This window comes from Mesoplodon bidens (assembly GCF_964165515.1).
Source record: "Mesoplodon bidens genome assembly, chromosome: 10".
Classification (NCBI taxonomy): domain Eukaryota; kingdom Metazoa; phylum Chordata; class Mammalia; order Artiodactyla; family Ziphiidae; genus Mesoplodon; species Mesoplodon bidens.
The window spans coordinates 80,873,037-80,898,773 of NC_138172.1; the positions used below are offsets into that span (position 1 = coordinate 80,873,037).

Sequence of the window (25,737 nt, forward strand, 5' to 3'; positions counted from 1 at the left end):
CCCCATTAAAATTTAAAACCAGATTCAACCCATCATAGAGTGGCACCAGAGGATTGCAATTTTATCCAGCATGATTTTTATTAGCCCTGCAATTTCTTAATGGGCTCCCCCGAGGGCTGGCTGGTAGAATCCTGCACTACCCGCCCAGATTTGCTACAGGCAGCTTAATAAACATGGCATCTGTCCTGTGACAATTGTCATAACCTCCGACCAGGGTTCAGAAGACAGAGCTAAAGGTTAGCAAAACCACCATTCAGGAGGCAGGGTGGGGAGGATGCTGGAAATTGTCATCTGAAGAAAACTACTGCTCCCTGGGTCTGCGGCTCCTCCAGCCCGGCCAGCGTTCCCAGGAGCCAAGCCGGCAGCTCGCCGCCTCCTGCAATCAGCATGTTTTACACATCTCATCAGTGTCACCACTCCTGACATCTCATTATGCACCAGAGGTGGAAGTGGACAGGTATGGAACACCCGAACTTTTCCTTTTCTTATTATTTCTGCAGCTCACCATGAAGCTGGGAGTTAATTAAGTCCTGTGGGACAATCAGTGTCTTTTTTGCTAGGTTAAATTATATTATATACAGATGCAAAAAAGAGAAGAAAAAAATAATCCCTCAACTGTTTCCTGGTTAATAGAGTACGTTAGAAATATGATGATTCCAAACTAGAAGGTGAAGTCGAAGGCTCCTTAGCATACAACGTTTCTAATGAAGTCATATGATGAATCCACCAGGGATCTCCTTCCTTAAGGATCTCAAAGCACTTTCAGAAACACTTTTAAAGAACTCCTTGCCTCAACTCTGAGAGAAAGTTGACTGGGGGGATGATAGTCAATCCTATAGTATAGGTAGGAAAATTCCCTCAATCAGACTGGAGGAGAAAACTTCCTTTGGATTTGTAAAATCCTAGACTGAGAAGAAACCTTCAGAGGTGACACAGGATCAGAGAATGTGAGGATGGGACCTTTCCTGAAAATGATCTAGTCCAAAATTTCCCAAAATGTTCACCAGGCAGCCAATGGGTATTGCATGGAAGCAAGAAATAAGTAAGATTCTTGTGAGCAGAGAGGTCTGGGAAAAGCTGAGTTCAACAGAATGAAACTACCTTCCCCTTAATGTGGACCTCGTGAGTGAGTCTGCAGCATTTCCCAAACTTATTTGACCCCAAACCTTTTTTTCTAATGGGCCATTCTTTGTTACTAATTGTCCACAGAACCCACCTTGGAAGATGCTGCGTTGGTCCCACTGCTCATTACAGATGAAGAAACTGAGGTTCTCCCAAGGACTTGCCCAGAATCACACAGGTAGGTGATACCCAAGCTGGGAGGTAGGACCCAGGTCATCCACTCTCAGACCGACCGCTGTTCCACACTGCCTCTCTGTAACTCACAGCACAGAATCACCTGTGCTTTCCTGACCCTCAACGAGATGTGGGGTGTCTCTCCATATTACCTTCAGCACACCCATCCTCAACGCTCTCTCAGCTGCAGCTTTCTGATGCCTCCTTTCCTGGGCTCCTGCCCCAGCACTGCCCTGCATCCACTTGCATCTGAGCTGTCAGTACTAACCTGGCGTCGGGCCACACTTCAGCCAGCGGTTCTGACTCTGATACCAGCCCTAAGGGATATTTCATGAGACAAAGTGGAAGGTATGAAATTTACAAAGCCTCAAACAGCCCTACATTTTCTCCTGGATTAAATCCACACTCCTTGGTTTGACACTCAAGACGGCTTATGTTTCCCAACCTTTGTTTCCAGTGACTCCCTTCCCCATTAATTCCTTTCAAACTTTACACTCCAGCCAAATACAATTACTTATATAAAAACCATCTTTTCCCACTTCTGGGATTCTGTAACACTCGTCTCTTCATTAGTATACATCTTCTCCTTATCTCCCCTTATCCTTCAAATCCTCATAAATTTAGGCCCAGATAAAATGACACACCTTCCAGGGAATTTGTAGGTAATGATTTTTCCATCCAGAAGATTTCTTGGCCTTCACTGATTTTCCATAGTAAAATATGAATACCTTTATTATCCCATTTATTACATTTTGCTTATACTACAGTTATTGGGGTTTTTATATCTCCCCTATTGAAGAGAACATTCCACACGGTACGGGTTATTCATCTGTAGAATTAACCCAACCCTTTCAAAGTTTACCGAATTATTTTATCCAAGCCCTTCATAGTTTCAAAGTCTTCTGTCACCTTTCAGAACAACCATCTGACCATCCTGTACAGGGACTAATACAATGGCTGGCACCCTGGGACTTCCCTGGCAGTCCAGTGGTTAAGACTCCACACTTCCACTGCAGGGGGCACAGGTTTGATCCCTCGTCAGGGAACTAAGATTCCGCATGCTGCGCGGCGTGGCCAAAAAAAAAGAAAAGGCTGGCACCCTGAGAGTGATCTGTAAATGATATTTGACAAGGGTTGAGGACAATAATCTTATTTTCCCAGTGTAAAAGTAACTTGCCGTCTCTGCTGGCCATATTGCTGTATTTGCTCGCTGTCTTAGTAAAGTCATCATGTGGTGTCCAATGCATACTCATTGGTGTCAAGCAGAAACAGAACAAAATATATTTGCTTCTGCTTGGCCATGCATACTTTTCCCCTCTGGGAAGTAAAGAAGTTAAATGGCAGTGCTTTCAAGTAATTGGTACTGGAGCCATGAGCCCAACAGTCCAGGCCCTTGCTTTTGACATTAATTCATGGAGGGGCCTTGGTCAGTTGACTCCGTCTACTCCACCCCGTGTATATATAGGTATTCATTACACAGGGACGCTGGGAGGATTAATTAATATTTGCCAAGCATTTGGGAAGACCCATTATGAGAAACAAACACTATAACAGACCATTTCTTTCCCTAGATTGCTCTTTTCTTTGTTGTTAGAAGAAGGTTAGAACGGAATGATGAGCCATCCCCTTTGGGAGCTGGTACATGATAAAAATGACTACTGTCATTTTGAATCAGGAAGATGCACATCACAAAAGAAACACATAACTGGTTTTGAGGTCCTGCGGGCTACTGAAGGTATGTGTGCTTTATGGAGTCGTTATGCTTTCTCATTTGCTTGTTTATTTGTTTGTTTCTTAAAGCAAACTCTACGGAATTCTAAGGGAGGTTTACCAAACTCTTTGTTTCCTTTTCATTTAGCCAAATCCCTTATTGGCACCTTGTTCTCACCCCCATCAAAATTCCATGCAACAGCAATGCCTTAGATTATCACAAAGGACCAGTGAGGAGAATCAGAGGAAGAGGCCTTAGTTTAGAGCCATAAAGACAAAAGTGAAGTCATTATGGTCAAGTGTTGGCTGACCTTCCAATGTCTGTTCCCAGTTTCCCTTCTTCAGTAGCCCTAAGATTTTCCTTCTAGGCATCACTGCTGTCATATTCTCACCCAGGTGCTGGGGGCTGGGATTGACTCTGTTCCAAGGTCCGCAATAACTGGCCAAAAACAGCCAGCAAATCCTATCACCCTGAGCACAAGGCAGTATGGTCACGTACAATGACTCAGTTTGGACCAATGAGTCATGAAGAGACATTTGTTGAGGGTTTTTGGAAAAGAAACTTCCTCCTTCTGAAACCATGCCCATAAAAGACACCTTTATTCACACGCAATGTAGATAGGGGAGCAAGTAGCCCTGGGCGTTACTGGCAACCATCTTTTGCCCACAGAGGAGGCAGCCTTAGGTTGAATCTGACCCCACAGAAGGCAGGGAAGAGACATGGAAAGAGCTATCTCATGAGTGAGCATGGAACTATTGAGTCAGGCCATGCCTATGACTCCTGACTGAGCTTTCCTGTCCCATGAGCCATTCTGTGAGTCACTTTATTAAGTCTACTTGAGTCGTGTTCTTTTTCCCTTGTGATTGAAATCTTCATAACAAGATTTTTTAAAATAAAATTTAAAGAAAGAAACGAAAGAGCGTAAGTGTAATGGAAAAACACCTATACATAGATTCCACAGGGCTATGGATATGGATATAGACTACAGTATAAGTATATGCTCTGTTGGAACAAACTTTCTTCGTACATAATGTTCCAGAGTGATTCTTAGGAGGAAATAAACAGAGACTCAGCACAGGTAGAGATACCAGAAATAGCCACATCTCCCTCCCAACTCCCACAGCTTGCAACAACACTGCAAAAGAAGATGATTAATTTCTCGGCACTAGAAAATTCCACAGAGAATCTTCAGGGCATCAGGGTGAGAATGGAAGCACACCACCAATGAAGGGGGAAGAAAGTGGGAATCCAGAGTCTGGTAAGGAGACTGGCTTTACCCTGCTAACTCCCATCAGGCCATAAGTTCTGCCTAATGGTCCCATCTCATAGTCCAGCTTGTCATCCCTGCCACCAAGAACATAAACCAGGACATCATTCCATGTGGAATCACAGAGAAGAATTAAAGGCATCATGTGGAATGCAGTGAATCAGCCACCAGGCTAAAGGTTAGATGGGGTCATTAGTCTATAGCTAGGACTGGCTAGATGACGTGCAGTAACGAACAACTCCAAATCCTCATGGGCACAACACAAAGTCCACTACAAATGTTGGCAATTCTCCAGGATGGAATAGCTGTCCTCTATAAGTTGACACCACACTCTGGACCATTTAGTCATCACGGCAAAGGAAAAGAGAGGGCTGGAGAGTCGAGCCTGAGACATGAAGTGTTTCTACCCACACGCTAAGCAAGTGACATGGCCCATCACACTTCAAAAAGGGGTGGGAGTGTGCCAAGCTTCCTAGGGCTCAAAACAGATGAGAACTGGATAGTGGAGGATACTACCACAGAGGGAACTAACTGCAGAGCTGCTGTACGTTCTTAGTTAAAAGGTACGGTTCTGGAAAATCAGTTAAATATCCATTCATCTTGGGAGGTGACTAGCACTTAATTGTTAGGCACTTAGGCTTAACGACCAGCTCAACCCTGCTTCCAAAAGCATCTCCCTCCAAAGGCACACACCCCTGAAGACAAACACTGAAGAAAAGAGGTGGTTTAAAGGGAAGAAAAGGAAGAAGGGAGAGAAAAGAAGAAAAAGGAAAAGAGGAGAGGGGAAGAAAGTGAGGGGAGGGGAAGGGAAGGGAAAAGGAAGGAGAAGGGAGAAAAGAAAGAAAAAGAAAAGGAAAGAAGAAAAACCAAAAGGAGAAGAAAGGAAAGGAGAGAAAACAAAAGTGAAAAAGTGTTTGGGGATTTCAGTAATATAAGAAACAAAATCAATTAGGGAATAGAAAGTAGTTTCAAATTAGCCTCTAACTAGCTATACACATTATAAAGAAAATGTAAAATTTGTTGCATCACTGTATTGCACCAATTTTCTAGGAGAATCTCCTTAAACAGAAAGTAGGGATTAAATGAAGCAGTGGGGTTTGGCTTTTCTAACAGCCAAATATCAGGGGCGTGAAAGCTAGTTTGTAGTCAGTAGAAGAATGAATAGAGTGAGAGACCTGCAGAGACTTGGTCTTGTCAAATCAAGTAACATCCTGGAAGACTCCAGCTTGAATCAAAGCACCTTTAACATAAGAAACCATCCCTAGCGCCAATGACAGTGAGGTAGTGAGTATGCGCACAAGGAAAGGGCTGCCTGCCCACCGCGATACTTACCTGCATCCCTCCTTTCCCTTCCTACTTGTGATCTGTATCAGCTGCCTACATTTACTCGCCACTCACTTATTCCTTAACCCCTCAAAATCTGGTTTTCCTCCCCAACAATGCTGTCCTGCAGCCTCAAGCATCACTAAGGACCTTCTGATCACATGACCTTTTGATGTGCCTCATCACCCCTTCCTTCAACCTCTCCCCTCCCCTGGCTTCCACAACACTGCAGCAAGAGCTTTCAAAGATAGTTTAAGCAACAGAAACCTCCTTTCAAATGAGATCTTGCTTGGAACTCCTACTGACTACCATAGCTTTATAGTAGACTTGAAATCCGGCAGAGTAAGTCATCAAAGTTTGTTCTTCTTTTTAAAGGTAGATTTGTCTATTCATTACGTTTCCATAGAAATGTTTAATCGGCCTGGAAACTGCTACCAAAAAATAAAGTTGGGTTGTTTTATCGGAATTGCATTGTCTCTAAATATTAACTTAGGACTGACATCTCAACAGTATTGAAAACTCCAATAATGGATCTCTTATTAATGTTTCCTCTGATTTGGATTCATTAAGCTTTTTGGATCTATGGGATTGTATTTTTCATCAAATTTGAAAATTTTGGGGCCATTATCTCATTAAATATTTTCCTATCCCTCCTACATCCTCTTCCATTTCCACACCTCCTACCTACATAGGCAACCCTGAGCCCCAGCCTCCGATGGCTCCCCCAGGGAGACTGCTTCTCTCGGCCTGGGGTCTCTTTCCCTGGAATAGTGTTCTCAGATGGAAAGCTGCTCTTCTTGTGTGTTTCCCTTCTCTCAAGGATCACAGCCTTGTGCTGTCTGTTATCCAAAGCCTGAAATATATCCAACTAGTTTCACAGTTGTGTACAGCAGGAGGGTAAGTCTAAAATCTTCACTCTCTCGTGGCCCAAACCAGAAGTCTGTCCATTCACATTTAAGAGCAACGCGGTAAAAATCTAAGTGGACGATCTGTATAAGCGGGATGTCACGAGGCTTCCAAATGTCCAAATCTGTGGGTCTTTACTCTGGTTTAATTGCTCCAGAAAAGTATCTTTTAGTCGCCTTTCTGGAAAGAATAGAACATGAATTGCCAGGATGCTGAAGCTGGGGGCACAGGACAGAATTTCATGCGGGGTCGGGGGAGGTTGACCTCTCTTCAAAGAGTAACCAGGGGCTTCCCTGGTGGCGCAGTGGTTGAGAATCTGCCTGCTAATGCAGGGGACACAGGTTCGAGCCCTGGTCTGGGAAGATCCCACATGCCGCGGAGCAACTAGGCCCATGAGCCACAACTACTGAACCTGCGCGTCTGGAGCCTGTGCTCCGCAACAAGAGAGGCCGCGATAGTGAGAGGCCTGCGCACCGTGATGAAGAGTGGCCCCTGCTTGCCACAGCTAGAGAAAGTCCTCACACAGAAACGAAGACCCAACACAGCCCAAAATTAATTAATTAATTAATTAATTTTTTTAAAAAAAGAGTATCCAGATCTTCCAATCATCTTCGAGATTCTCCATCCCCTCCTCCCCTGTGCTTGATATCAGGCACCTAATTAATACAATCTGTCCATAAATTATGCCCCTGCTTCCTGGAGGAAGGAGTAGGAAAGAGATGTCTGCTTGGGTCCACCAATAGCAAGGTCCTGGGCTCTAGACACTCTTTATCGAAGATTTCAAGCAACCCCTTCCTGCCTCATGACCGTTTCCTGGTACCTAAATGTCTCTAAATCCAAAGCTCTTCTAGGGCCCAGTAGAGCAAACTGTCTTGCTTTTTATCTAAATGTCCCTTTGCAGGAACTTAATTTTGGCTTTCCTCCTCCCCATGAAGTCATCCGCATTCTCCCATATACTTTCCATCTTCACATAATGCTGTGCATGTGCTACAAAAATCTCATTTTATCAAAAAGGGAGGTTTATGCCTCTGTTTCTTGTCCTCCTTTTATTATATCTACTTGAAACAGGAGGTTCCTGCCTCAGTTTGGTTAAGAGTTCATTGTTAACTACGTTAAGCTTCACAGCCATATTTTCACCCATTTTTACTCCGGTTTTGCTATTTTCAGGTTCTTTGTTCATTACTGTTTCTTGTTTCTCATATCATCTTCATCCTTGGATTCATTTTATGGTTTGCCAGAGCATGTGATTTTTCAGAGAGTGCACAGGGGTGATAAACGTTCTGAATTTTGTATAGCGTACATGTCTTTATTTTCTTTCTGTTCCAGATAGTATTTGATGGGGTATAGGATTCTAGGTTTAAAATCATCTTCCAGATAACTTTAATAGCACTGTTTCCAACTTCTTTTTCCACTGATGTGGCAGATCAGATGTTCAGAGAAACCTCTTCAGGTTGTCACAACCGAAATTGCTAGGTGAAACATCTGGATAAGTGCAGGGAAAGTAAAGGGATTCCTTCGAGGCAGAAATGAGGAGAATGCTGTTTTCCCTGCCCTTTTCTCCCTTCTTTCCCTGAGTCTGTCTGGAGTTTCAGAGTTGCCTTGGGTTTGGCCAAGTTTAACAAAGACCCTAATACTCACAAAGGAACATACCCATCTCCTGTCCCCAAGCAAATAATCCCCTTTTTGCTTTGTGAGCTGCTCTTAAGACTTTGTCTTGAGAGCCACAGAGCCACCACTCCGAGTACACAGGGACAGAGGAAAAGAAAGGGAGAGGGGAAAGGAAGGGAAATGGCCCTAGTAGTTCTCCCAAGCAGTCCTTTCTTCAGTTACCCTGATACCTGCCCTATATGACTCTCAAGTTTGGAATTTCTCCTGGAGCTCCATTGAAAAGTATAGCTGACTCTTTCTATTCATTTTCTCTAAACTGGCTTTGCATTGTGTTTATTCTGCTGTGATTTCTCTACCCATCCAACTCAGTCCACTCTTTATCCTTCAGAAATCCCTCAAAACCTCTGGCTGCCTTATGGCACCTTATTGTGTTTTCTAGCACTCTTAAATTTTTGCTTTTTCTAATATCTTTTCTCTTGTTTCATGTATCACGGTGATACACAGTAGGTATAATCAATGTCTTCTGAAGAAGAGACAAATGTACCTCTGCTAAAATGGAAAGATGACCATGATGCATTCACTCATTCATAAATCCATTCATCCATTCAATAATTTTTAACAGGATCTGCTGTGTATTAGGCATAGTTCTAAGCTTTGGGAAACAGCAGTGACAAAACAAAATTCTTCTTTTCAAGGAGCTGATACCCTAGAGTGTCAATAGGTTTTTTAAAAATACAAGTTGAAGAACGATATTAATGACGCAATAACATCTTTGTGTGCAAATGAGTGTATGTACACCAGTGTTTGTGAGTGTGTGTGTGTGTCTCCTTTCAGATAGAATCTTCAGGGGATATGGAATTGGAGAAGCAACATGTGAGAAGGCTTCTTTTAACTGCCTTTATTTGTATTTCTATTTTGTTCATTTGTACAACTGATTCAGGCTCTGTTCTAGGCAGTTGGGATACACCAGCAAACAAAGCAGGTAAACATTTCTGCCTTCCTGGAGATCATGTTCTAGCAAGAAAAGTCAGATGCAAAACAATAAACATAATAAATTAGTATCTTACATAATATATTAGCAGGTGATAAGGACTATGGAAAAAATAAAACAGACTAAGGAAAATTGTAGGTATGATATATGGAGTGAGCAGCACTGGGTTGTAACTTTAAATAGCGTGGTAAAAGTAGACTTCATTGAGGAAGTAACATTTCAGCAAAAAGTTAAAACAGAGGGTTGTACTTGAAAAGGGACTGAGAAAGATGCTCAACATTGCTAATTATTAGAGAAACGCAAATCAAAACTACAATGAGGTATCACCTCACACCAGTCAGAATGGCTATCATCAAAAAGTCTACAAATAATAAATGCTGAAGAGGGTAAGGAGAATGGAGGAACACTTCTACACTGTTGGTGGGAATGTAAATTGGTGCAGCCACTATGGAGAACAGTATGGAGGTTCCTTAAAAACTAAAAACAGTAGAGTTGCCATATGATCCAGTGACCCCACTCCTAGGCATATATCTGGAAAAGATGAAACTCGAATTTGAAAAGACACATGCACCCCAACGTTTACAGCAGCACTATTCACAATAGCCAAGACGTGGAAGCAACCTAAATGTCCGTCGACAAATACCACTTACATGTGGAATCTAAAAAATAACACGAATGAACTTGTTTACAAAACAGAAACAGACTCACAGACATAGAAAATAAACTTGAAGGGGGGAGAGAGAAGGATAAATTAGGAGTTTGGGATTCGCAGATACACACTACTATATATAAAATAGATAAATAACAAGGATTTATGGGGAACTATATTATCTTATAATAACCTATAATGGAAAAGAATCTGAAAATATATATATACATATATATATGTGTGTGTGTGTATAACCAAATCACTTTGCTGTACACCTGAAACTAACACAATATTGTAAATCAACTATACTTCAATTCAAAAAAGAAAAAGAGACAGTGTTTTAAGCAGAAGACAGTATTTTAAGGAGGAGACAGTATTTAAGCAGAAGGAAGGGCAGATGCAAAGTTTCAGGGTGGAAGTGAGCCTGGCGTGTTCCAGGAACAGCAGGGAGCCGCTGGGCCTGGACAGACCAGGTACAGGGGACAGAAACAAGAGGTGAAGCCAAAGAGGAGTTGGAGGTGGGAAGCTGTTGCAGAGAATGGCCCTTTAGATAAGTGTAAGGACTTGCTTTTATTGAGAGAGAATTTGGGAGCCACGGAAAGGTTTTGAGAGGAGTGTAATTACCTGACATATTTGGAAAGGGTCACTGGGGCTCCATTAGAATAGACTGAAAGGGGAGGCAGAGGGAGAGGCAGGGAGACCAGCTCTGTAATCATCAGTAGATGATGGCGGAGGTGACAGCCGTAGACTTGCTACAAAGCAGTCGGATGAAAGGTACAGACAACAGAATTTCCTGATGGGCCTGACATGGGATTCGGAAGATCAAGGATGCCTCCACGGCCTGAGCAACTGAAAAGCTGCCATCAACTCAGTTCAGGACTATGGTGGGGGGAAGACACGCTAGGGGAGAGCAGCAGTGGAGATCAGGAGTTCAACTCAGAACCTGTTAGACTTGAGATGCCATTTCAGTATCCAAGTGAAGATGCCAGGAGGCAATGAAGTTTGGGAATCGAAAGTTCAGGAAAGAGTTCTGGGCTGGAGATTACAATTCTGGAATCAAGAGCATGGATATATAGATATAGATATATAGATATACTTCAAACATCTGAAAAGACCATTGGGAAAACTGACCGATAATTTTCCCACCTCCCACAATGAATTTTCAATCTCTCTGAACACTTTGCCGAACACAATCTATCGACTGCTGACTATTGCAAGTGCCCCCTCCCCTCCACTCCCTCTGCCACTTCCCTCCTTCGATTACCTCTCATCCACCTCCCCTCGGTTTCCCAGGGCGTCCCACACCCAGCTACCAGACCAATGTGACTAAAGCACGCCTGGGATCTTGCAGTCACTCCTTGAGGACTACTTGTTACCTGATGAATTAAAGGACAAAACGCTGAACCTGCCATCACAATCTCATCCTAGCCCATCTTTCCAAACCTACGACTCACTAGTCTCCTTCATATACACCATGCTCTTCACACTATTCCTGTGGGTTCTTGCCTCAGTGCCTTGTGCATCCTGGTTTCACCACCAAAAATACCTTTCCTCTGCATCCCCGCCTGCCTGAACCCTGCCCACCCTTCCTGGCATAATACAAATGCTACCTACTTACCTTCAGTTGACTGCCCCATCTGAAGGTAACCTTCCCCACCTCTGACCCTCCACTCTAAGGTAGGGGGAAGAGCATGGCATGGGCAACAGTTCCCAAAGTGAGGGCAGCAGGACAGATACCAGCCCCCAAAGAAATTCTGGGAATAAAGGGCTCTGTGGACAAACAAGTTCAGGTAATACTCCACACTACAGCCCTCTCCTAGAATTTTACATTATATACTCACATACTGAATGCTCTCAATAAACATATATATATATATATATATATATATGTTTTAGATATAAATATATATATATATATATTTAATCCAACTTTCATAAATGTATTTGAGTTTGGAACCCTTTTATCCCAGAATACTTATTAACATTCCATGGAACTAGTGTTCCAAGGTTCTCACATAGTACTTGGACCTAGAGACCAGAACTCTAGTCCTGATAAAGCATCTGGCAGTGTTGGTTCTTTCCAGGCCCAGAAAAGGCAATTGTGTACCTAAGGTCCCCAGACTTCCCAACATCTATAGGACAATCATACATCCCAGGACTGGAGTTTCCTAGGCACTGATATTAGCCTAGTAGGTTTAGACACATGCCCCTCTGGTTCCTAAAGATTAATTGGCTTATTTCCTCCACAATGACTTATGGCTGCATGGGTTATGATGTCAAATTACAGCTGTGTGATTTATCAGGTCACCTCCCTTTATGGACCTCAGTTAACTCATCCCTTGCTGCGTCACTGGTCGGATGGTGTCCAACATTACATCCAACTGTGATGAACTGACTCTTCATGTCCTTCTTTGAACCTCACCTACCTCCATACACGACCTGTCTTCCCTACTGTCCCCTAAAGAGGGGTCTCTTTCCACATTTTTTTTTCTCTTTCATAGTAGAGGACCTTGAACGTGATTGGAACTCAATAAATACAAGCTGTATAAACATTTAAAGATGACAGACATTTAAGGCCCCCAAAAAACTCAAAATTAGTCTTTGAGATGATGGGAAATTCAATGAAATCTAAGAAGTGAAATGATCTGGTCAAAGCAGCAAGCACTATGGAGAAATGATCCTGTATCATTTTCTAGCCCTGAGACTAGCAAATGAGCATGGACAAGAACAACCAACATTGGACATTTACTGTGTGTGAGGTGCAGTTCACAGTGGCTCACATGCTGGAATCCTCATACCAACCCTATTTGGGGGGGTGGTGTACCATTATTCTCCCCACTTTACAGATGAGAAAACTGATGCACAGAGGTGCTAAGTTGCCTGAAGTCCCCCAGGGAGAAACTGATGTATTCCATTCCCAGCAGTCCAGCTCAAAGCCCCTAACCCCTGTGCTACCTGCCTCTCCCTCCCTGTCACCGGCATTTGCTCAGAGGTGCGCCCTAACAACCCAGCTTATTATTCCCCAGGTGGAGACTGAAGCCCGGAAAGACTTAAAGAATGCTCAGTGTCCCACAGCTAGCCTTCAGCCCACAGCTCTCTTTCTACAGTTCGATGCTAATTCAGCAGCCTCGCTCACTACAGTAAACCTTTGAGACATCACTGCCAGCCAACTGCTGAGAAGGGGCACGGGCATGAAGAGGAGGCTGTGATTAGGGGACCATAGTGCTGCAGATAAAGAATTAAAGCTATCAATACACTGAAAGGAAGCGGTGAATTTGGCAGGGCGGGGACACAATGAAGGAAGAAGCAACAGCCCTGTGCAACAACCTGAAGGTTTGGGAAAGGGGTGTGAAAAGCCTGGGAGGTAACAGGATGGACAGGGAGAGCCCAGGGGGGAGGGGGTGGAAAGGCAGACAGGGAACAGCTTAGAAAGGACAGAAAAATCACGTTATTTGTAACTGCATGTTTTTTCAGCACTAGCCCAAAAGTTATAGAAAAACAGCCCTCGCGAACCCAGGAGGTACAGTTTGGGATTGCAAAGGTTTCACTGGAGCAGCATTCATGAGAGTATCTCCGATCGCGTGTGGCACTTAATAGGCACTCAATAAACGTTTATTCCAATAAAAGAGACAAAAGAGGGAGATCTGAGGATCGCTTTCATAAAGAGAAAGACACCTAAGGGAGTAGGTGCTCAATAAATATTATTTTTTATCTGTGTACCATGAGAAGCCTGGAGAATTGTAAAAGATTATCTGATACATTTCCAAAGAGCCCTTTACCTCTAATTTCAATTTTCGAAAATTCCCTGGGAGGCTGTGGAATCTCCCACAAGGGACTTGTAAGGACACATTCTTACAAAACCCACTTGGAGGGGTGGCTAAGATGATTTAAAAATGGATGGGTGAGGTAGGGAGGCTGGACCAGATGACCCCACAGACTTTTTCCCTATTCGGTCCTAATTTCCACGGCATCCTCTCAGAAGTAGAAGTTTCCACTCTGCTCTACATGGCACAGAGATGAACGAGATGGACCAGGAGACACTGCCATCCCACCAACTGAGGATGGCTGAGTGATTTGGAAACCTTCCAGAAGGGCCTGGTTACACTGTAGGCCATTTATTTCATGGAGAAATAAACCACTGAGAGCTTCTTTCAAACATGCTCACGGAAAGCAGGACAATATGCTGAGATTATCTGTTCAGAATTTGCTTTAAAAGAGCCCAGGCAGCACTCATTTATTTTTGAGAAAATATATGATTAACCATAGTTAACTATGAATTCAGATGCTGTGCATTAGACCAGCTCCTCAAAGTTTGAGAGCATTTAATATTATATATCGCTGCCATTTGGGCTAAATTGTTTTTTTAATGTACACAATATTACAAATTTAATTTGAGCTGTTTGAATCAGTCTGTAAAAAAGATTTGATTATACCTGAGTGTTCTGGCCCCAGCTTTTCTGTATCTCAGTAATCTTGGCGGTAATTGGCTGATTAGGCGTCTCACACTCCATCTTTGCCTCAGTTTCCATGGTAATGGTACAGGAGCTATTATAGATGAGAACTTCATCTCTTTCCACTTTAGGGCTGAAACGAGAGGGGAGGTTAAATGGGGTGTCATCAATCTTAATGAAATGCAATTATTTTTACTCTTATTAATCATTGCAAGCCATTAGCTTGTGGCAACTACAGGCCACCATTTGTCAAATTTTGCAAATTTCTGTAATTTTGTTTCCATTCTTTTGTTTATTTGTTTTCCCTTTATCTGCACACCCTGCAATGAAAATGCACATGGTAAATATCTTTCACTGAGGCCTTTCTCTTTTCCAGCTCTATCAGGAACATTAGCAAAAGCTTCTCCAAACCCAACCAAAGAAGCAATGCACAGATAATACTTCCAGTTCCAAAAATGGAAGCAAATGTTGGGAAAAATTTTTTTTTTCTTTTCCCCTTCCCTCTTCCTGTTCTTACACTTAGTGATGGGGGAGTGAATTGCCTGAATCCCCCCAGGGCAGATGGAGAAATTGGAAAACCCACACAACTGGCTAACTGGTCCCTAATTCCAACTGTGAAAAAATGAGTTCATTTAGGCTTTCAATTCCCTCTCCCCAGCTGATGGCAATGAGGCTCTGTTAGCAGTGGAACATTAACTTAGTAAATTAATTAAACTTACTTAACCGCCTAGACTAAGGAGATTCGATATATGTGCCAGTTATACTACCAGCCACTTGCTTTAAAAGTCCTCTTGCTTTAAGGAGAGAAACCAGACTGGATTTAAAATGAAAAACTGCAGTGTAGCATTACAGAAAGTCTAAAAATATGTGGTCCAGAGGAGAGGAGAGCATAGAGTTTGCAGGGTATGACCCCCAACAGGTGTGATATTTACTCAAGAATAATCCTGGCTTTAGTCATTGTTGCAACTAGCTCCAAGATTATTAGTTATAATAATACATGATGTAAAAAAAAGAAAAAAGGGCTTCCCGGGTGGCGCAGTGTTTGAGGGTCCACCTGCTGATGCAGGGGACACGGGTTCGTGCCCTGGTCCGGGAGGATCCCGCATGCCGCGGAGCGGCTGGGCCCGTGAGCTGAGCCTGCGCGTCCGGAGCCTGTGCTCCACAGCGGGAGGGGCCACAACGGTCACAACGGTGAGAGGCCCGTGTACCGCAAAAAAAAAAAAAAAAAAAGCATGATGTTTTACACTTTTTAACAGTTTCATATGTATGATCTCATTTCAGCCGGTAAATTAGGTAGAGGCATAAGAAATGTAACTCAAAGAGATTGGGGATTTGCAGAAAGTCAAACACAAAAATAAGGCAACTCCGAGATGAGAATCCAAGGGGTCCCATCTCCTAGAGCAGTACTCCCAAGTTTTGAGATGCTGATGGGACATCACCACGAAGTTGGCATATCCCACGGGAAGGCCAGGATTGGTGATGAAAAGGGCAAAAGGTCACTGCTTAAGAAACTATAGCTCACGTCCAACTAGAACATCTTTTTTCAAATCAATGTCGAAATGGTTTCTCCCACACTTTGTTAGAAATAATGAGCAGGATAACTATCACATCTACTTCATCTCCTCGTCTTCATGCTAAAACATTCCCAGCTCCATATCCACCCAAGACATGACTTCCATACTCACTGTCCTCTAGACCTACTGTAGATTGGCAATATGTTAATATTGTGCAGCCCAGTTTGGCTGACCCTTGAGGCTGTGGTCTCCCTTTATCGAAGCCCTCCCCACCATGGCACCTAATATTGTGTTCGTTTTGTAGCCCCTAAGCTTAAATTAAGATGGTGGTGAACTCAAAGTCTCAGAGCCACAATTACCTGAGAATTTCACCATGCTGCATTTGTTCAGCCGATTTTCTGAGAAGCATTATAATGCAAAAGTGAGGCTTGAAAGCCAACCAGCTAGATTCGAATCCCCGAGCAGATATTTACCATCCATCTGACATTGTTGAAGACATGACTCTCTAAGCTTTGTTTTCCACGTTTATAAAAATGAAGTTACTAATCATAAAGACCCTCTTTTAAAGAGGTGTTTGGGGGATGGAACAAAATGAAGCCTACAAAAGGACCTGTCCAGAATCTGGTGCAAGGAAGTGTCCAATAAAGTCAGTTCTTGTTATAGTTTTAGGTGGTAGTGACATAGGTGGTATTACTGTTGAAATGTCAATGTGGGAATTTACATTCATTGTTGTTACAGGTCGTCTCACTGATGTGGACCCATTGCTCAAATACATTTTGAATCTGAGCCTGTAATGTAGCTACACATCCATTTAGCTGAGCCATCGTCCAGGGGTAGACAAAGCCACAGGATAAACAAAGCATCTGCTCCTGGAGTGACAGTTGCATGCAAAGATTCAGAAAAGCAAAGCAAAGTAATTTAACTTTCAAATTAAATGTAATATTTAGATAACTATGGAAATATGATGAAGTAGAATGAAAACTTCACATGGACTTTTCAAATAAAACACCTGACTTCAAAGCAACTTGATTCTGTGATAGGGTACCTTGGGCTTTGAAGCTAGAACCTTTCTTTTGCTACTGGGGGGCAGGGGGTAGGAGGGTTGCTAGAATAGTTTAAAAAGCTCTCCATCACCATTGTCATCATAAATCTCTTATAAAGCCATCAAAAAGGAAATGAAGTTGGTTTTCCACACCATCTCGTTCCTTGTGAATTGGTTCCCAGATTGCTACTCCCATTTCTGAAGGCTCACAAGCCATCTGATTAATAATTCATTCTGGAATTTTGTCAGGGATAATGTAAACTTAGTTGTCTACCTTTTCAGAATTCCCTTTTTTTGCTTCTTAGGCAAGGGAAAGAATATTTGCCTGTCATCTCTCTCTGTTCTGTGCTCCCCTCTCATGTTCATTTCCAACTGTGGATCTTCACTCATATAAGCAGGTTTTTATACTCACCATATGATGATCTGGGATACTGACTTGAGCTCAAGGGAAGGAGTGACCTTTACAACCTTTCTTGATCATGGGCTTCCACCTCCTAACAAGACTTCTTCTGCCCTTTCTAGGTTCTTCGTCAGCAAAGGTTAGAGTAAAATGAGATAAGTCACCCTGCCCTCTTTTCATCTGCCTGTAGCAATGCCCGCCAGTTCACAGTGGATTGTTCCATTTTGCTAGTGACTCAAGCAACACAATATATATCACCTGCCATTAGAAGGTCACTCCAGCTGACCGAGTCCTGAACAAATTAAACAAAGCCTGTTTCTTCAGCAAGTCCTCTAACAGCTAGTCCCCCAGTAGAAGACCCTGCTGATATCTGTCGATGCTGTAACAAGGGTCACTGTGGCTTTCCAGACCATTCCCGGAGGAGACAGTCTGTTCCCTGCAGTCATAGGCACACAACAGAAGAAGCAGATGTCACAGTGGGGCCACTGATCTTCCCAGGAAAGACTAATGACCATGGTACAGAAGGTCCTTCCCACCTCTGTGATGTCAGGCATAGGCCTGGCCACCATGGCATCCCTGACTCTGCCTTGCATTGTCCTGTGTTTCCAGGCTGCTTCCCACCCTGTGTGCCCTGCTTCCCGATAAAAGAAGAAAGTGAAAACAAATCATGTTCTTTTTGCTCTGAAACAGTTAAAACTCTTTTCTGCTGGCTTAGACTTTTTCACAACCTTTAGCTCATATTTCTTTTCTTTTTTGGCCCTGATTATATGACTAGAAATTTTTTCATTAAAAAGCCATCATCAAGATGAGCAGAGACACCAGGATATCAAAACTGGACTAACATTTGCAAAATTTCAAAGTTTCTTAATATTACTATGTCATGTTTTCTTCCACAACCATCCTACAAATTAAGGAGCACAGCTGGCCAGATTTAACTATAGACATATATGTACATAGAGAAATACACAGATATAGATGATATGGATGTGCATGCACACACGCATGCACACAAATATTTATTTTGAGGGAATGTGGTAAGAATATTTGGTCCAAATGGTGGCAGAGAGAGTTCTAGAACCTAAGTTTCCTGAGTCCCAATCTATTGCTCTTTCAGTCGGTCCAATCAGATCCAAAAGTAAGCAGATATTCTCCTTGGAGGCACTCTCTATGGCAGGCAGTAAAAACACATGCCGTCATTCTGTCTCCCTCACTTAGCCTGAAATTGCTTCCTATGTCTCAAATCTCCTGGACCCACACAGTCCGGCCAAGGCTCTGTTACTGATGCCGACAATACAGCAACATGCTGAGTACACTGTGAGTCAGAAGCCTTGGGTTCCAGTCCTGATACTGCCGGGGCTTGACTGTGTGACTTTAGAAAGATACTTAGTCTGTTCTTAGAAAAGAATCCAAACTCCTAACTATGGCCTTTGAGGCCTTAATACCTCCCCGAGCTCTTCTCGAGCCACTTTCCCTCCTTCTTACCCTACTCCTGCCCTTCTGACCTCTGACAGTTCATGAAACTTGATGGGTCCTCTGCACTTGCTGCCCCCACTGCCTGACTCTCCATAATGACACTTGTCCTTAGCTCAGCTTAAAAGGCACTTCTTCAGAGAAACCTCCTCTGAGCCGATCCAGTGATCCCACACCTGGGCATATATCTAGATAAAACTATAATTCAAAAAGATACATGCACTCCAGGGGGGGTGGGGGTGGGAAGAATTGGGAGATTGGGATTGACATATATACACTAATATGTATAAAATGGATAACTAATAAGAACCTGCTGTATAAAAAAATAAATAAAATAAAATTCAAAAAAAATGTAAAAAAATATAAAAATAAATAAATGAGTATCTTTCTCTTGGGGGAAAAAAAAAAGATACATGCACTCCAATGTTCATTGCAGCACTATTTACAATAGCCAAGATATGGAAGCAACCTAAATGTCCATTGACAGATGAATGGATACAGATGTGAGATATACACACATACACACACACACACACACACACACACACACACACACACACACAGTGGAATATTACTCAGCCATAAAAAAGAATGAAATAATTCCATTTGTAGCAACATAGATGGACCTAGAGATTATCATACTAAGTAAAGTAAGCCCGACAGAGAAAGACAAATATCATTTGATATCACTACCTACTGCGTGGCGCAGGGAACTATACTCAGTATCTTGTAATAATCTAAAAGGGAAAAGAATCTGAAAAACAACATATATATATATATATATATAATATTTGTATAACTGAATCACTTTGCTGTACACCTGAAACTAATACAACATTGTAAATCAACTATACTGCAATTTAAAAAATAATAATAACAAAAAATGAAATAAAAAAAATTTTAAAAAGCAGCCTCCATTGTTTTTTATCACTTTATACCCCTTATCAGAACATGTGATCATCTTGTTTATTGTTTGGCCTCCTCCTCTACTCTTAAGGACAGGGACTTTGCATCTCATTCACCATTGAGTCACCAGCTCCTGGCACAGTACCTGGAACATAATAAACACTTGATAACTACTGGATGGATGGATGGATGGACAAACTGGGCATATATCTGCTACAGATAGAAATGTCTGTCTTTGCCAAATGACATCAAGTCCATAGTGGTATTGGCTGGCAGGGGGTTAAACCATTTAATAGCAATGGGTTCTTTGCAAAGATCCTGGAAAGTAGTTCTCTGGGTTCACAAGCACAATCTTAACAGGAACCAAGGTAAGCTATTTAGCACATGATAGTCCTAGCACCCCATGTAAAATTTATATTGTGTTTTCTGGTTATTAAATTAGTACATGTTCACTGAAAAAATTACATAAAAACTCAATGAAGAAAACAAATATGATCAGTCCTCCAGCCCCCTAGGGATAGGCACTACCAGCATTTTAGAATACATCCTTCCGGTCTTTTTCCCAATCACCTGTTGTGTGACACATGTACATGTACTATAAACACCATCAGGATTTCATTGAGGCACTATTTTGTGACCTGTACCTTTCACTCCTCAGTATATTGTAAGCATTTCCTTCTTTGGTTAAATATTCTACACCATGGTTTTTCAAGGTTCTTACTATATTGTCACTTGGATTCATTCTTTATTACTAAACACTTACTTCATTTCAACTGTTTTTGTTAATATACCTAAAGCTTTGAAGACTATAGTTCTTCATAAATGTTACATATTTCCAACTGCTTTCTTAAAATCCTGGAAGTAAAATTGCTGGATCAAAGTATGAAGAATTAATAAATGAAACAGAAATGAAGAAAACAATAGCAAAGATCAATAAAACTAAAAGCTGGTTCTTTGAGAAGATAAACAAAATTGATAAACCATTAGCTAGACTCATCAAGAAAAAAAAGAAGACTCAAATCAATAGAATTAGAAATGAAAAAGGAGAAGTAACAACTAACACTGCAGAAATACAAAGGATCATGAGAGATTACTACAAGCGATTGTATGCCAATAAAATGGACAACCTGGAAGAAATGGATAAATTCTTAGAAAGGCACGACCTTCTGAGATTGAACCAGGAAGAAACAGAAAATATAAACAGACCAATCACAAGCACTGAAATTGAAACTGTGATTAAAAATCTTCCAACAAACAAAAGCCCAGGACCAGATGGCTTCACAGGTGAATTCTATCAAACATTTAGAGAACAGCTAACACCAATCCTTCTCAAAATCTTCCAAAATACAGCAGAGGGAGGAACACCCCCAAACTCATTCTATGAGGCCACCATCACCCTGATACCAAAACCAGACAAAGATGTCACAAAGAAAGAAAACTACAGGCCAATATCACTGATGAACATAGATGCAAAAATCCTCAACAAAATACTAGCAAACAGAATCCCACAGCACATTAAAAGGATCATACACCATGATCAAGTAGGGTTTATCCCAGGGATGCAAGGATTCTTCAATATATGCAAATCAATCAATGTGATAAACCATATTAACAAATTGAAGGAGAAAAACTATATGATCATCTCAATAGATGCAGAAAAACTTTCGACAAAATTCAACACCCATTTATGAAAAAAACCCTCTAGAAAGTAGGCATAGAGGGAACTTACCTCAACATAATAAAGACCATATATGACAAACACACAGCCAACATCAATCTCAATGGTGAAAAACTGAAACCATTTCCACTAAGATCAGGAACAAGACAAGGTTGTCCACTCTTACCACTATTATTCAACATAGTTTTGGAAGTTTTAGCCACAGCAATCAGAGACGAAAAAGAAATAGAAGGAATCCAAATCGGAAAAAAAGAAGTAAAACGGTCACTGTTTGCAGATGACATGATACTATACATAGAGAACCCTAAAGATGCTACCAGAAAACTACTGGAGCTAATCAATGAATTTGGTAAAGTAGCAGGATACAAAACTAATGCACAGAAATCTCTTGCATTCCTATATACTAATGATGAAAAATCTGAAAGAGAAATTAAGGAAACACTCCCATTTACCATTGCAACAAAAAGAATAAAATACCTAGGAATAAACCTACTTAAGGAGACAAAAGACCTATATGCAGAAAACTATAAGAAACTGATGAAAGAAATTAAAGATGATACAAACAGATGGAGAGAGATACCATGTTCTTGGATTGGAAGAATCAACATTGTGAAAATGACAATACTTCGCAAAGCAATCTAGAGATTCAATGTAATCCCTATCAAACTACCAACGGCATTTTTCACAGAACTAGAACAAAAAATTGCACAATTTGTATGGAATAGCCAAAGCAATCTTGAGAAATAAAAACAGAGCTGGAGGAATCAGGATCCCTGACTTCAGACCATACTACAAACCTACAGTAATCAAGACAGTATGGTACTGGCACAAAAACAGAAAGAGAGATCAATGGAATAGGATAGAAAGCCCAGAGATAAACCCATGCACCTATGGTCATCTTATCTTTGATAAAGGAGGCAAGAATATACAATGCAGAAAAGACAGCCCCTTCAGCAAGTGGTGCTGGGAAAACTGGACAGCTACATGTAAAAGAATGAAATTAGAACATTCCCTAACACCCTACACAAAAATAAACTCAAAATGGATTAAAGACCTAAATGTAAGTCCAGACACTATCAAACTCTGAGAGGAAAACATAGGCAGAACACTCTATGACATAAATCACAGCAAGATCCTTTTTGACCCACCTCCTAGAGAAATGGAAATAAAAACAAAAATAAACAAATAGGACCTAATGAAACTTAAAAGCTTTTGCACAGCAAAGGAAACCATAAACAAGACCAAAAGAGAACCCTCAGAATGGGAGAAAATATTTGCAAATGAAGCAACTGACAAAGGATTAATCTCCAAAATATACAAGCAGCTCATGCAGCTCAATATCAAAAAAACACACAACCCAAACAAAAAATGGGCAGGAGACTTAAATAGACATTCTCCAAAGAAGATATACAGATTGCCCACAAACACATGAAAGGATGCTCAACATAACTAATCATTAGAGAAATGCAAATCAAAACTACAATGAGATATCATCTCACACCAGTCAGAATGGCCATCATCAAAAAATCTACAAACAAGAAATGCTGGAGAGGGTGTGGAGAAAAGAGAATCCTCTTGCACTGTCGGTGGGAATGTAAATTGATACAGCCACTATGGAGAACAGTATGGAGGTTCCTTAAAAAACTAAAAATAGAACTACCAAATGACCCAGCAATCCCAATACTGGGCACACACCCTGAGAAAACCATAATTCAAAAAGAGTCATGTACCACAATGTTCATTGCAGCACTATTTACAATAGCTAGGACATGGAAGCAACCTAAGTGTCCACTGACAGATGAATGGATAAAGAAGATATGGCACATATATATATACAATGGAATATTACTCAGCCATAAAAAGAAACAAAATTGAGTTATTTGTAGTGAGGTGGATGGACCTAGAGTCTGTCATTCAGAGCAAAGTAAGTCAGAAAGAGAAACCAAATACCGTATGCTTACACATATATATGGAATCTAAAAAAAAAGTTCTGAAGAACCTAGTGGCAGGACAGAAATAAAGATGCAGATGTGGAGAATGGACTTGAGGACACAGGGAGGGGGAAGGGTAAGCTGGGACGAAGTGAGAGAGTGGCATGGACTTATATACACTACCAAATGTAAAATAGATAGCTAGTGGGAAGCAGCCGCATAGCACATGGAGATCAGCTCAGTGCTTTGTGACCACCTAGAGGGGTGGGATAGGGAGGGTGGGAGGAGATGCAAGAGGGAGGAGATATGAGGATATATGTATATGTATAGCTGATTCACTTTGTTATAAAGCAGAAACACACCATTGTAAAGCAATTATGCTCCAATAAAGATGTTAAAAAGTAAATAAATAAACAAACAAACACAGGCTGTCTTAGGACATCAGAAATTCTGACTGCCATGGAAAGGGCTGGTTCTTGCTTTTCCTCTGGGTAGTTGGTATGGTTTAGTTTTATCTTTTAATGGGGAAAGAGGCCTTTATTAAATAATCGGATGTAACCACTCTATCTAGATAAGAAATAAAGAAGGACGCAGGGCCACATTCAGCACTGAAATATCACACTTCACAGAAAGGGAGCTGCTTGCAGAAATGAAGGTCATCCAGAGCAACCGACAGGGCCACACTTTTTTTTAAATGTGTTTAGAAAAGGGGATTTTTACCTGGAAAGTTGTGGTATTTATTTGTTTGCTTTTTAAGTTCAAAAACTTATAAGCTTATGGCTTCTAAATCCTAGATCTACAGTCCTTTGGCCCATGCATCCCCCTTTCTTCTGAATAAACATTGCACAATCTGCTGGATTTCTCTATGACTTTTTCTCATACTTGTGAATCTGTTTGGAAAGAAAAGAAAAAGGAAACGGGAAAAGAGCCTTCTGTTTTTCATAATGTCTAATCTTTTTCCCCCATTGGCATTCACCAGATGTTGCTCTGGATCGGAAGATAAATATTAAAATCTAAGCAAAAACAAAGCAGGCTGTTTACTGGGCAGATTTTTCAGATGTTCTCTTGAACACTTGAAAAGACAGGAGACTCTTTGATATGCAGACTGGCTGGAATCCACAATGGAACAGTCCCTCCAACAAGAGGGTTGGCCCTAGGGCTGTGTCCACACAGCCTGCCGTTCCTGAGAATTCCATTAATCCACTGGCTGTGCATTCGTGGGGAAGGTCAGGGAGGGAGAGGACTGGGTTACCTGATGAAGAGGCCTGAGAAAGATGGAAAGACGGACTCCGTCCAACGATCTTGTGCACAGATGCATCGGGAACTCTCTTCACAGGTGTAGAAATAAGGCCATGATTCGGGCAGGCTCTCTGTCCCCACAGCGACAGTCAAATCACACTGCACATAGCTGCAGCCAGAGGTCTCACAGTTCTCCTCCTCAGGCCTCAGGCCACACAGGAAAGCCAAGGACACTGCATGAAACGGTCAACGTTCGGTTAGGTAATAACCACAGAAAGAACTAAAGGCCTTACTTTGTTACATCAACCAAGCCCATGTGTTTTTCCTTGACCAATAGGAAAATAAACTTATTCATTTACTCTTCTTAAAAGTGTATTATGGGGCTTCCCTGGTGGCGCAGTGGTTGAGAGTCTGCCTGCCGCTGCAGGGGACACGGGTTCGTGCCCCGGTCTGGGAAGATCCCGCGTGCCACAGAGCAGCTGGGCCTGTGAGCCATGGCTGCTGAGCCTGCGCGTCCGGAGCCTGTGCTCCGCAACAGGAGAGGCCACAACAGTGAGAGGCCCGCGTACCACCAAAAAAAAAAAAAAAAAAGTGTATTATGTATACACAATCCATACAGAAGATACAAATCATGTTTTCGTAAAATATGAATCATCTAGTCAGAAAACTCATGTGAATGTACCATAAATTCAGCCAACATAAGCCAATACCATCAAGATGCTTTCCAGTCTATGTGCTCCTGGCCAAGTCTACCCACTTCCTCCTCATTCTCAGAAAAAAACACTTGCATTTTTTAAATAGTTTTCTCACATGGGTTTGTATCCTAAACAGGAGATTGCTGAATTTTACTTCTTTTTGAACTTTAGAAAATAGACTACATGGCATAATATCCTTAGACCTGCTTTCTTCACTCAGTATTATGTTTCCAAGATTTAGCCCTATTATTGCATATAACTGTTGTTCAAACATTTTCACTGCTGTTCAACATTGCATTCTGTAAAAGTACTACAATATATTTACCTATTCTGTCACCAATGGACTTTTGGGTAATTCCCAGGTTTTGCTACTACAAACATGTACGGAATTTTCTCTAGGGTATATGCCTCTAAGAAAATTGTCTGCTCATAGGGTAGGTGCAAGTTCAACCTTACAAGACAGTGCCATGTTGTTTCCAAAGTGGTTGTGTCATTTCACATTCCTACCACCTGTATTTATGACTTCCCAGTAACCCACATAATTGTCAGCACTTGGGATTATCAGACTCTTAATTTTGGCCAGTCCAGTGAGTATACAAGAGCATCTCATTGTGGCCTTAATTTGAATTTTCATCATTACTTTTTAGGTTGAGCAAGTTT

At 41.6% G+C, this 25,737-nt stretch overlaps 1 protein-coding gene across 1 annotated transcript in view; it reads right to left on the reverse strand.

Moving 5' to 3' along the window:
• The window catches only part of PKHD1 (PKHD1 ciliary IPT domain containing fibrocystin/polyductin), a gene marked incomplete at its 3' end in the record, with an annotated part of 426,508 nt that overhangs the window by 327,967 nt on the left and 72,804 nt on the right, over nt 1-25,737 (reverse strand). Inside the window, exons 34-35 of the mRNA XM_081247000.1 lie at nt 24,396-24,615; nt 14,185-14,335 (exon numbers count right to left, since the gene is read on the reverse strand). Of these exons, the coding sequence (XP_081103126.1) occupies nt 14,185-14,335; nt 24,396-24,615 (371 nt within the window). The remainder of the gene's footprint in view (nt 1-14,184; nt 14,336-24,395; nt 24,616-25,737) is intronic.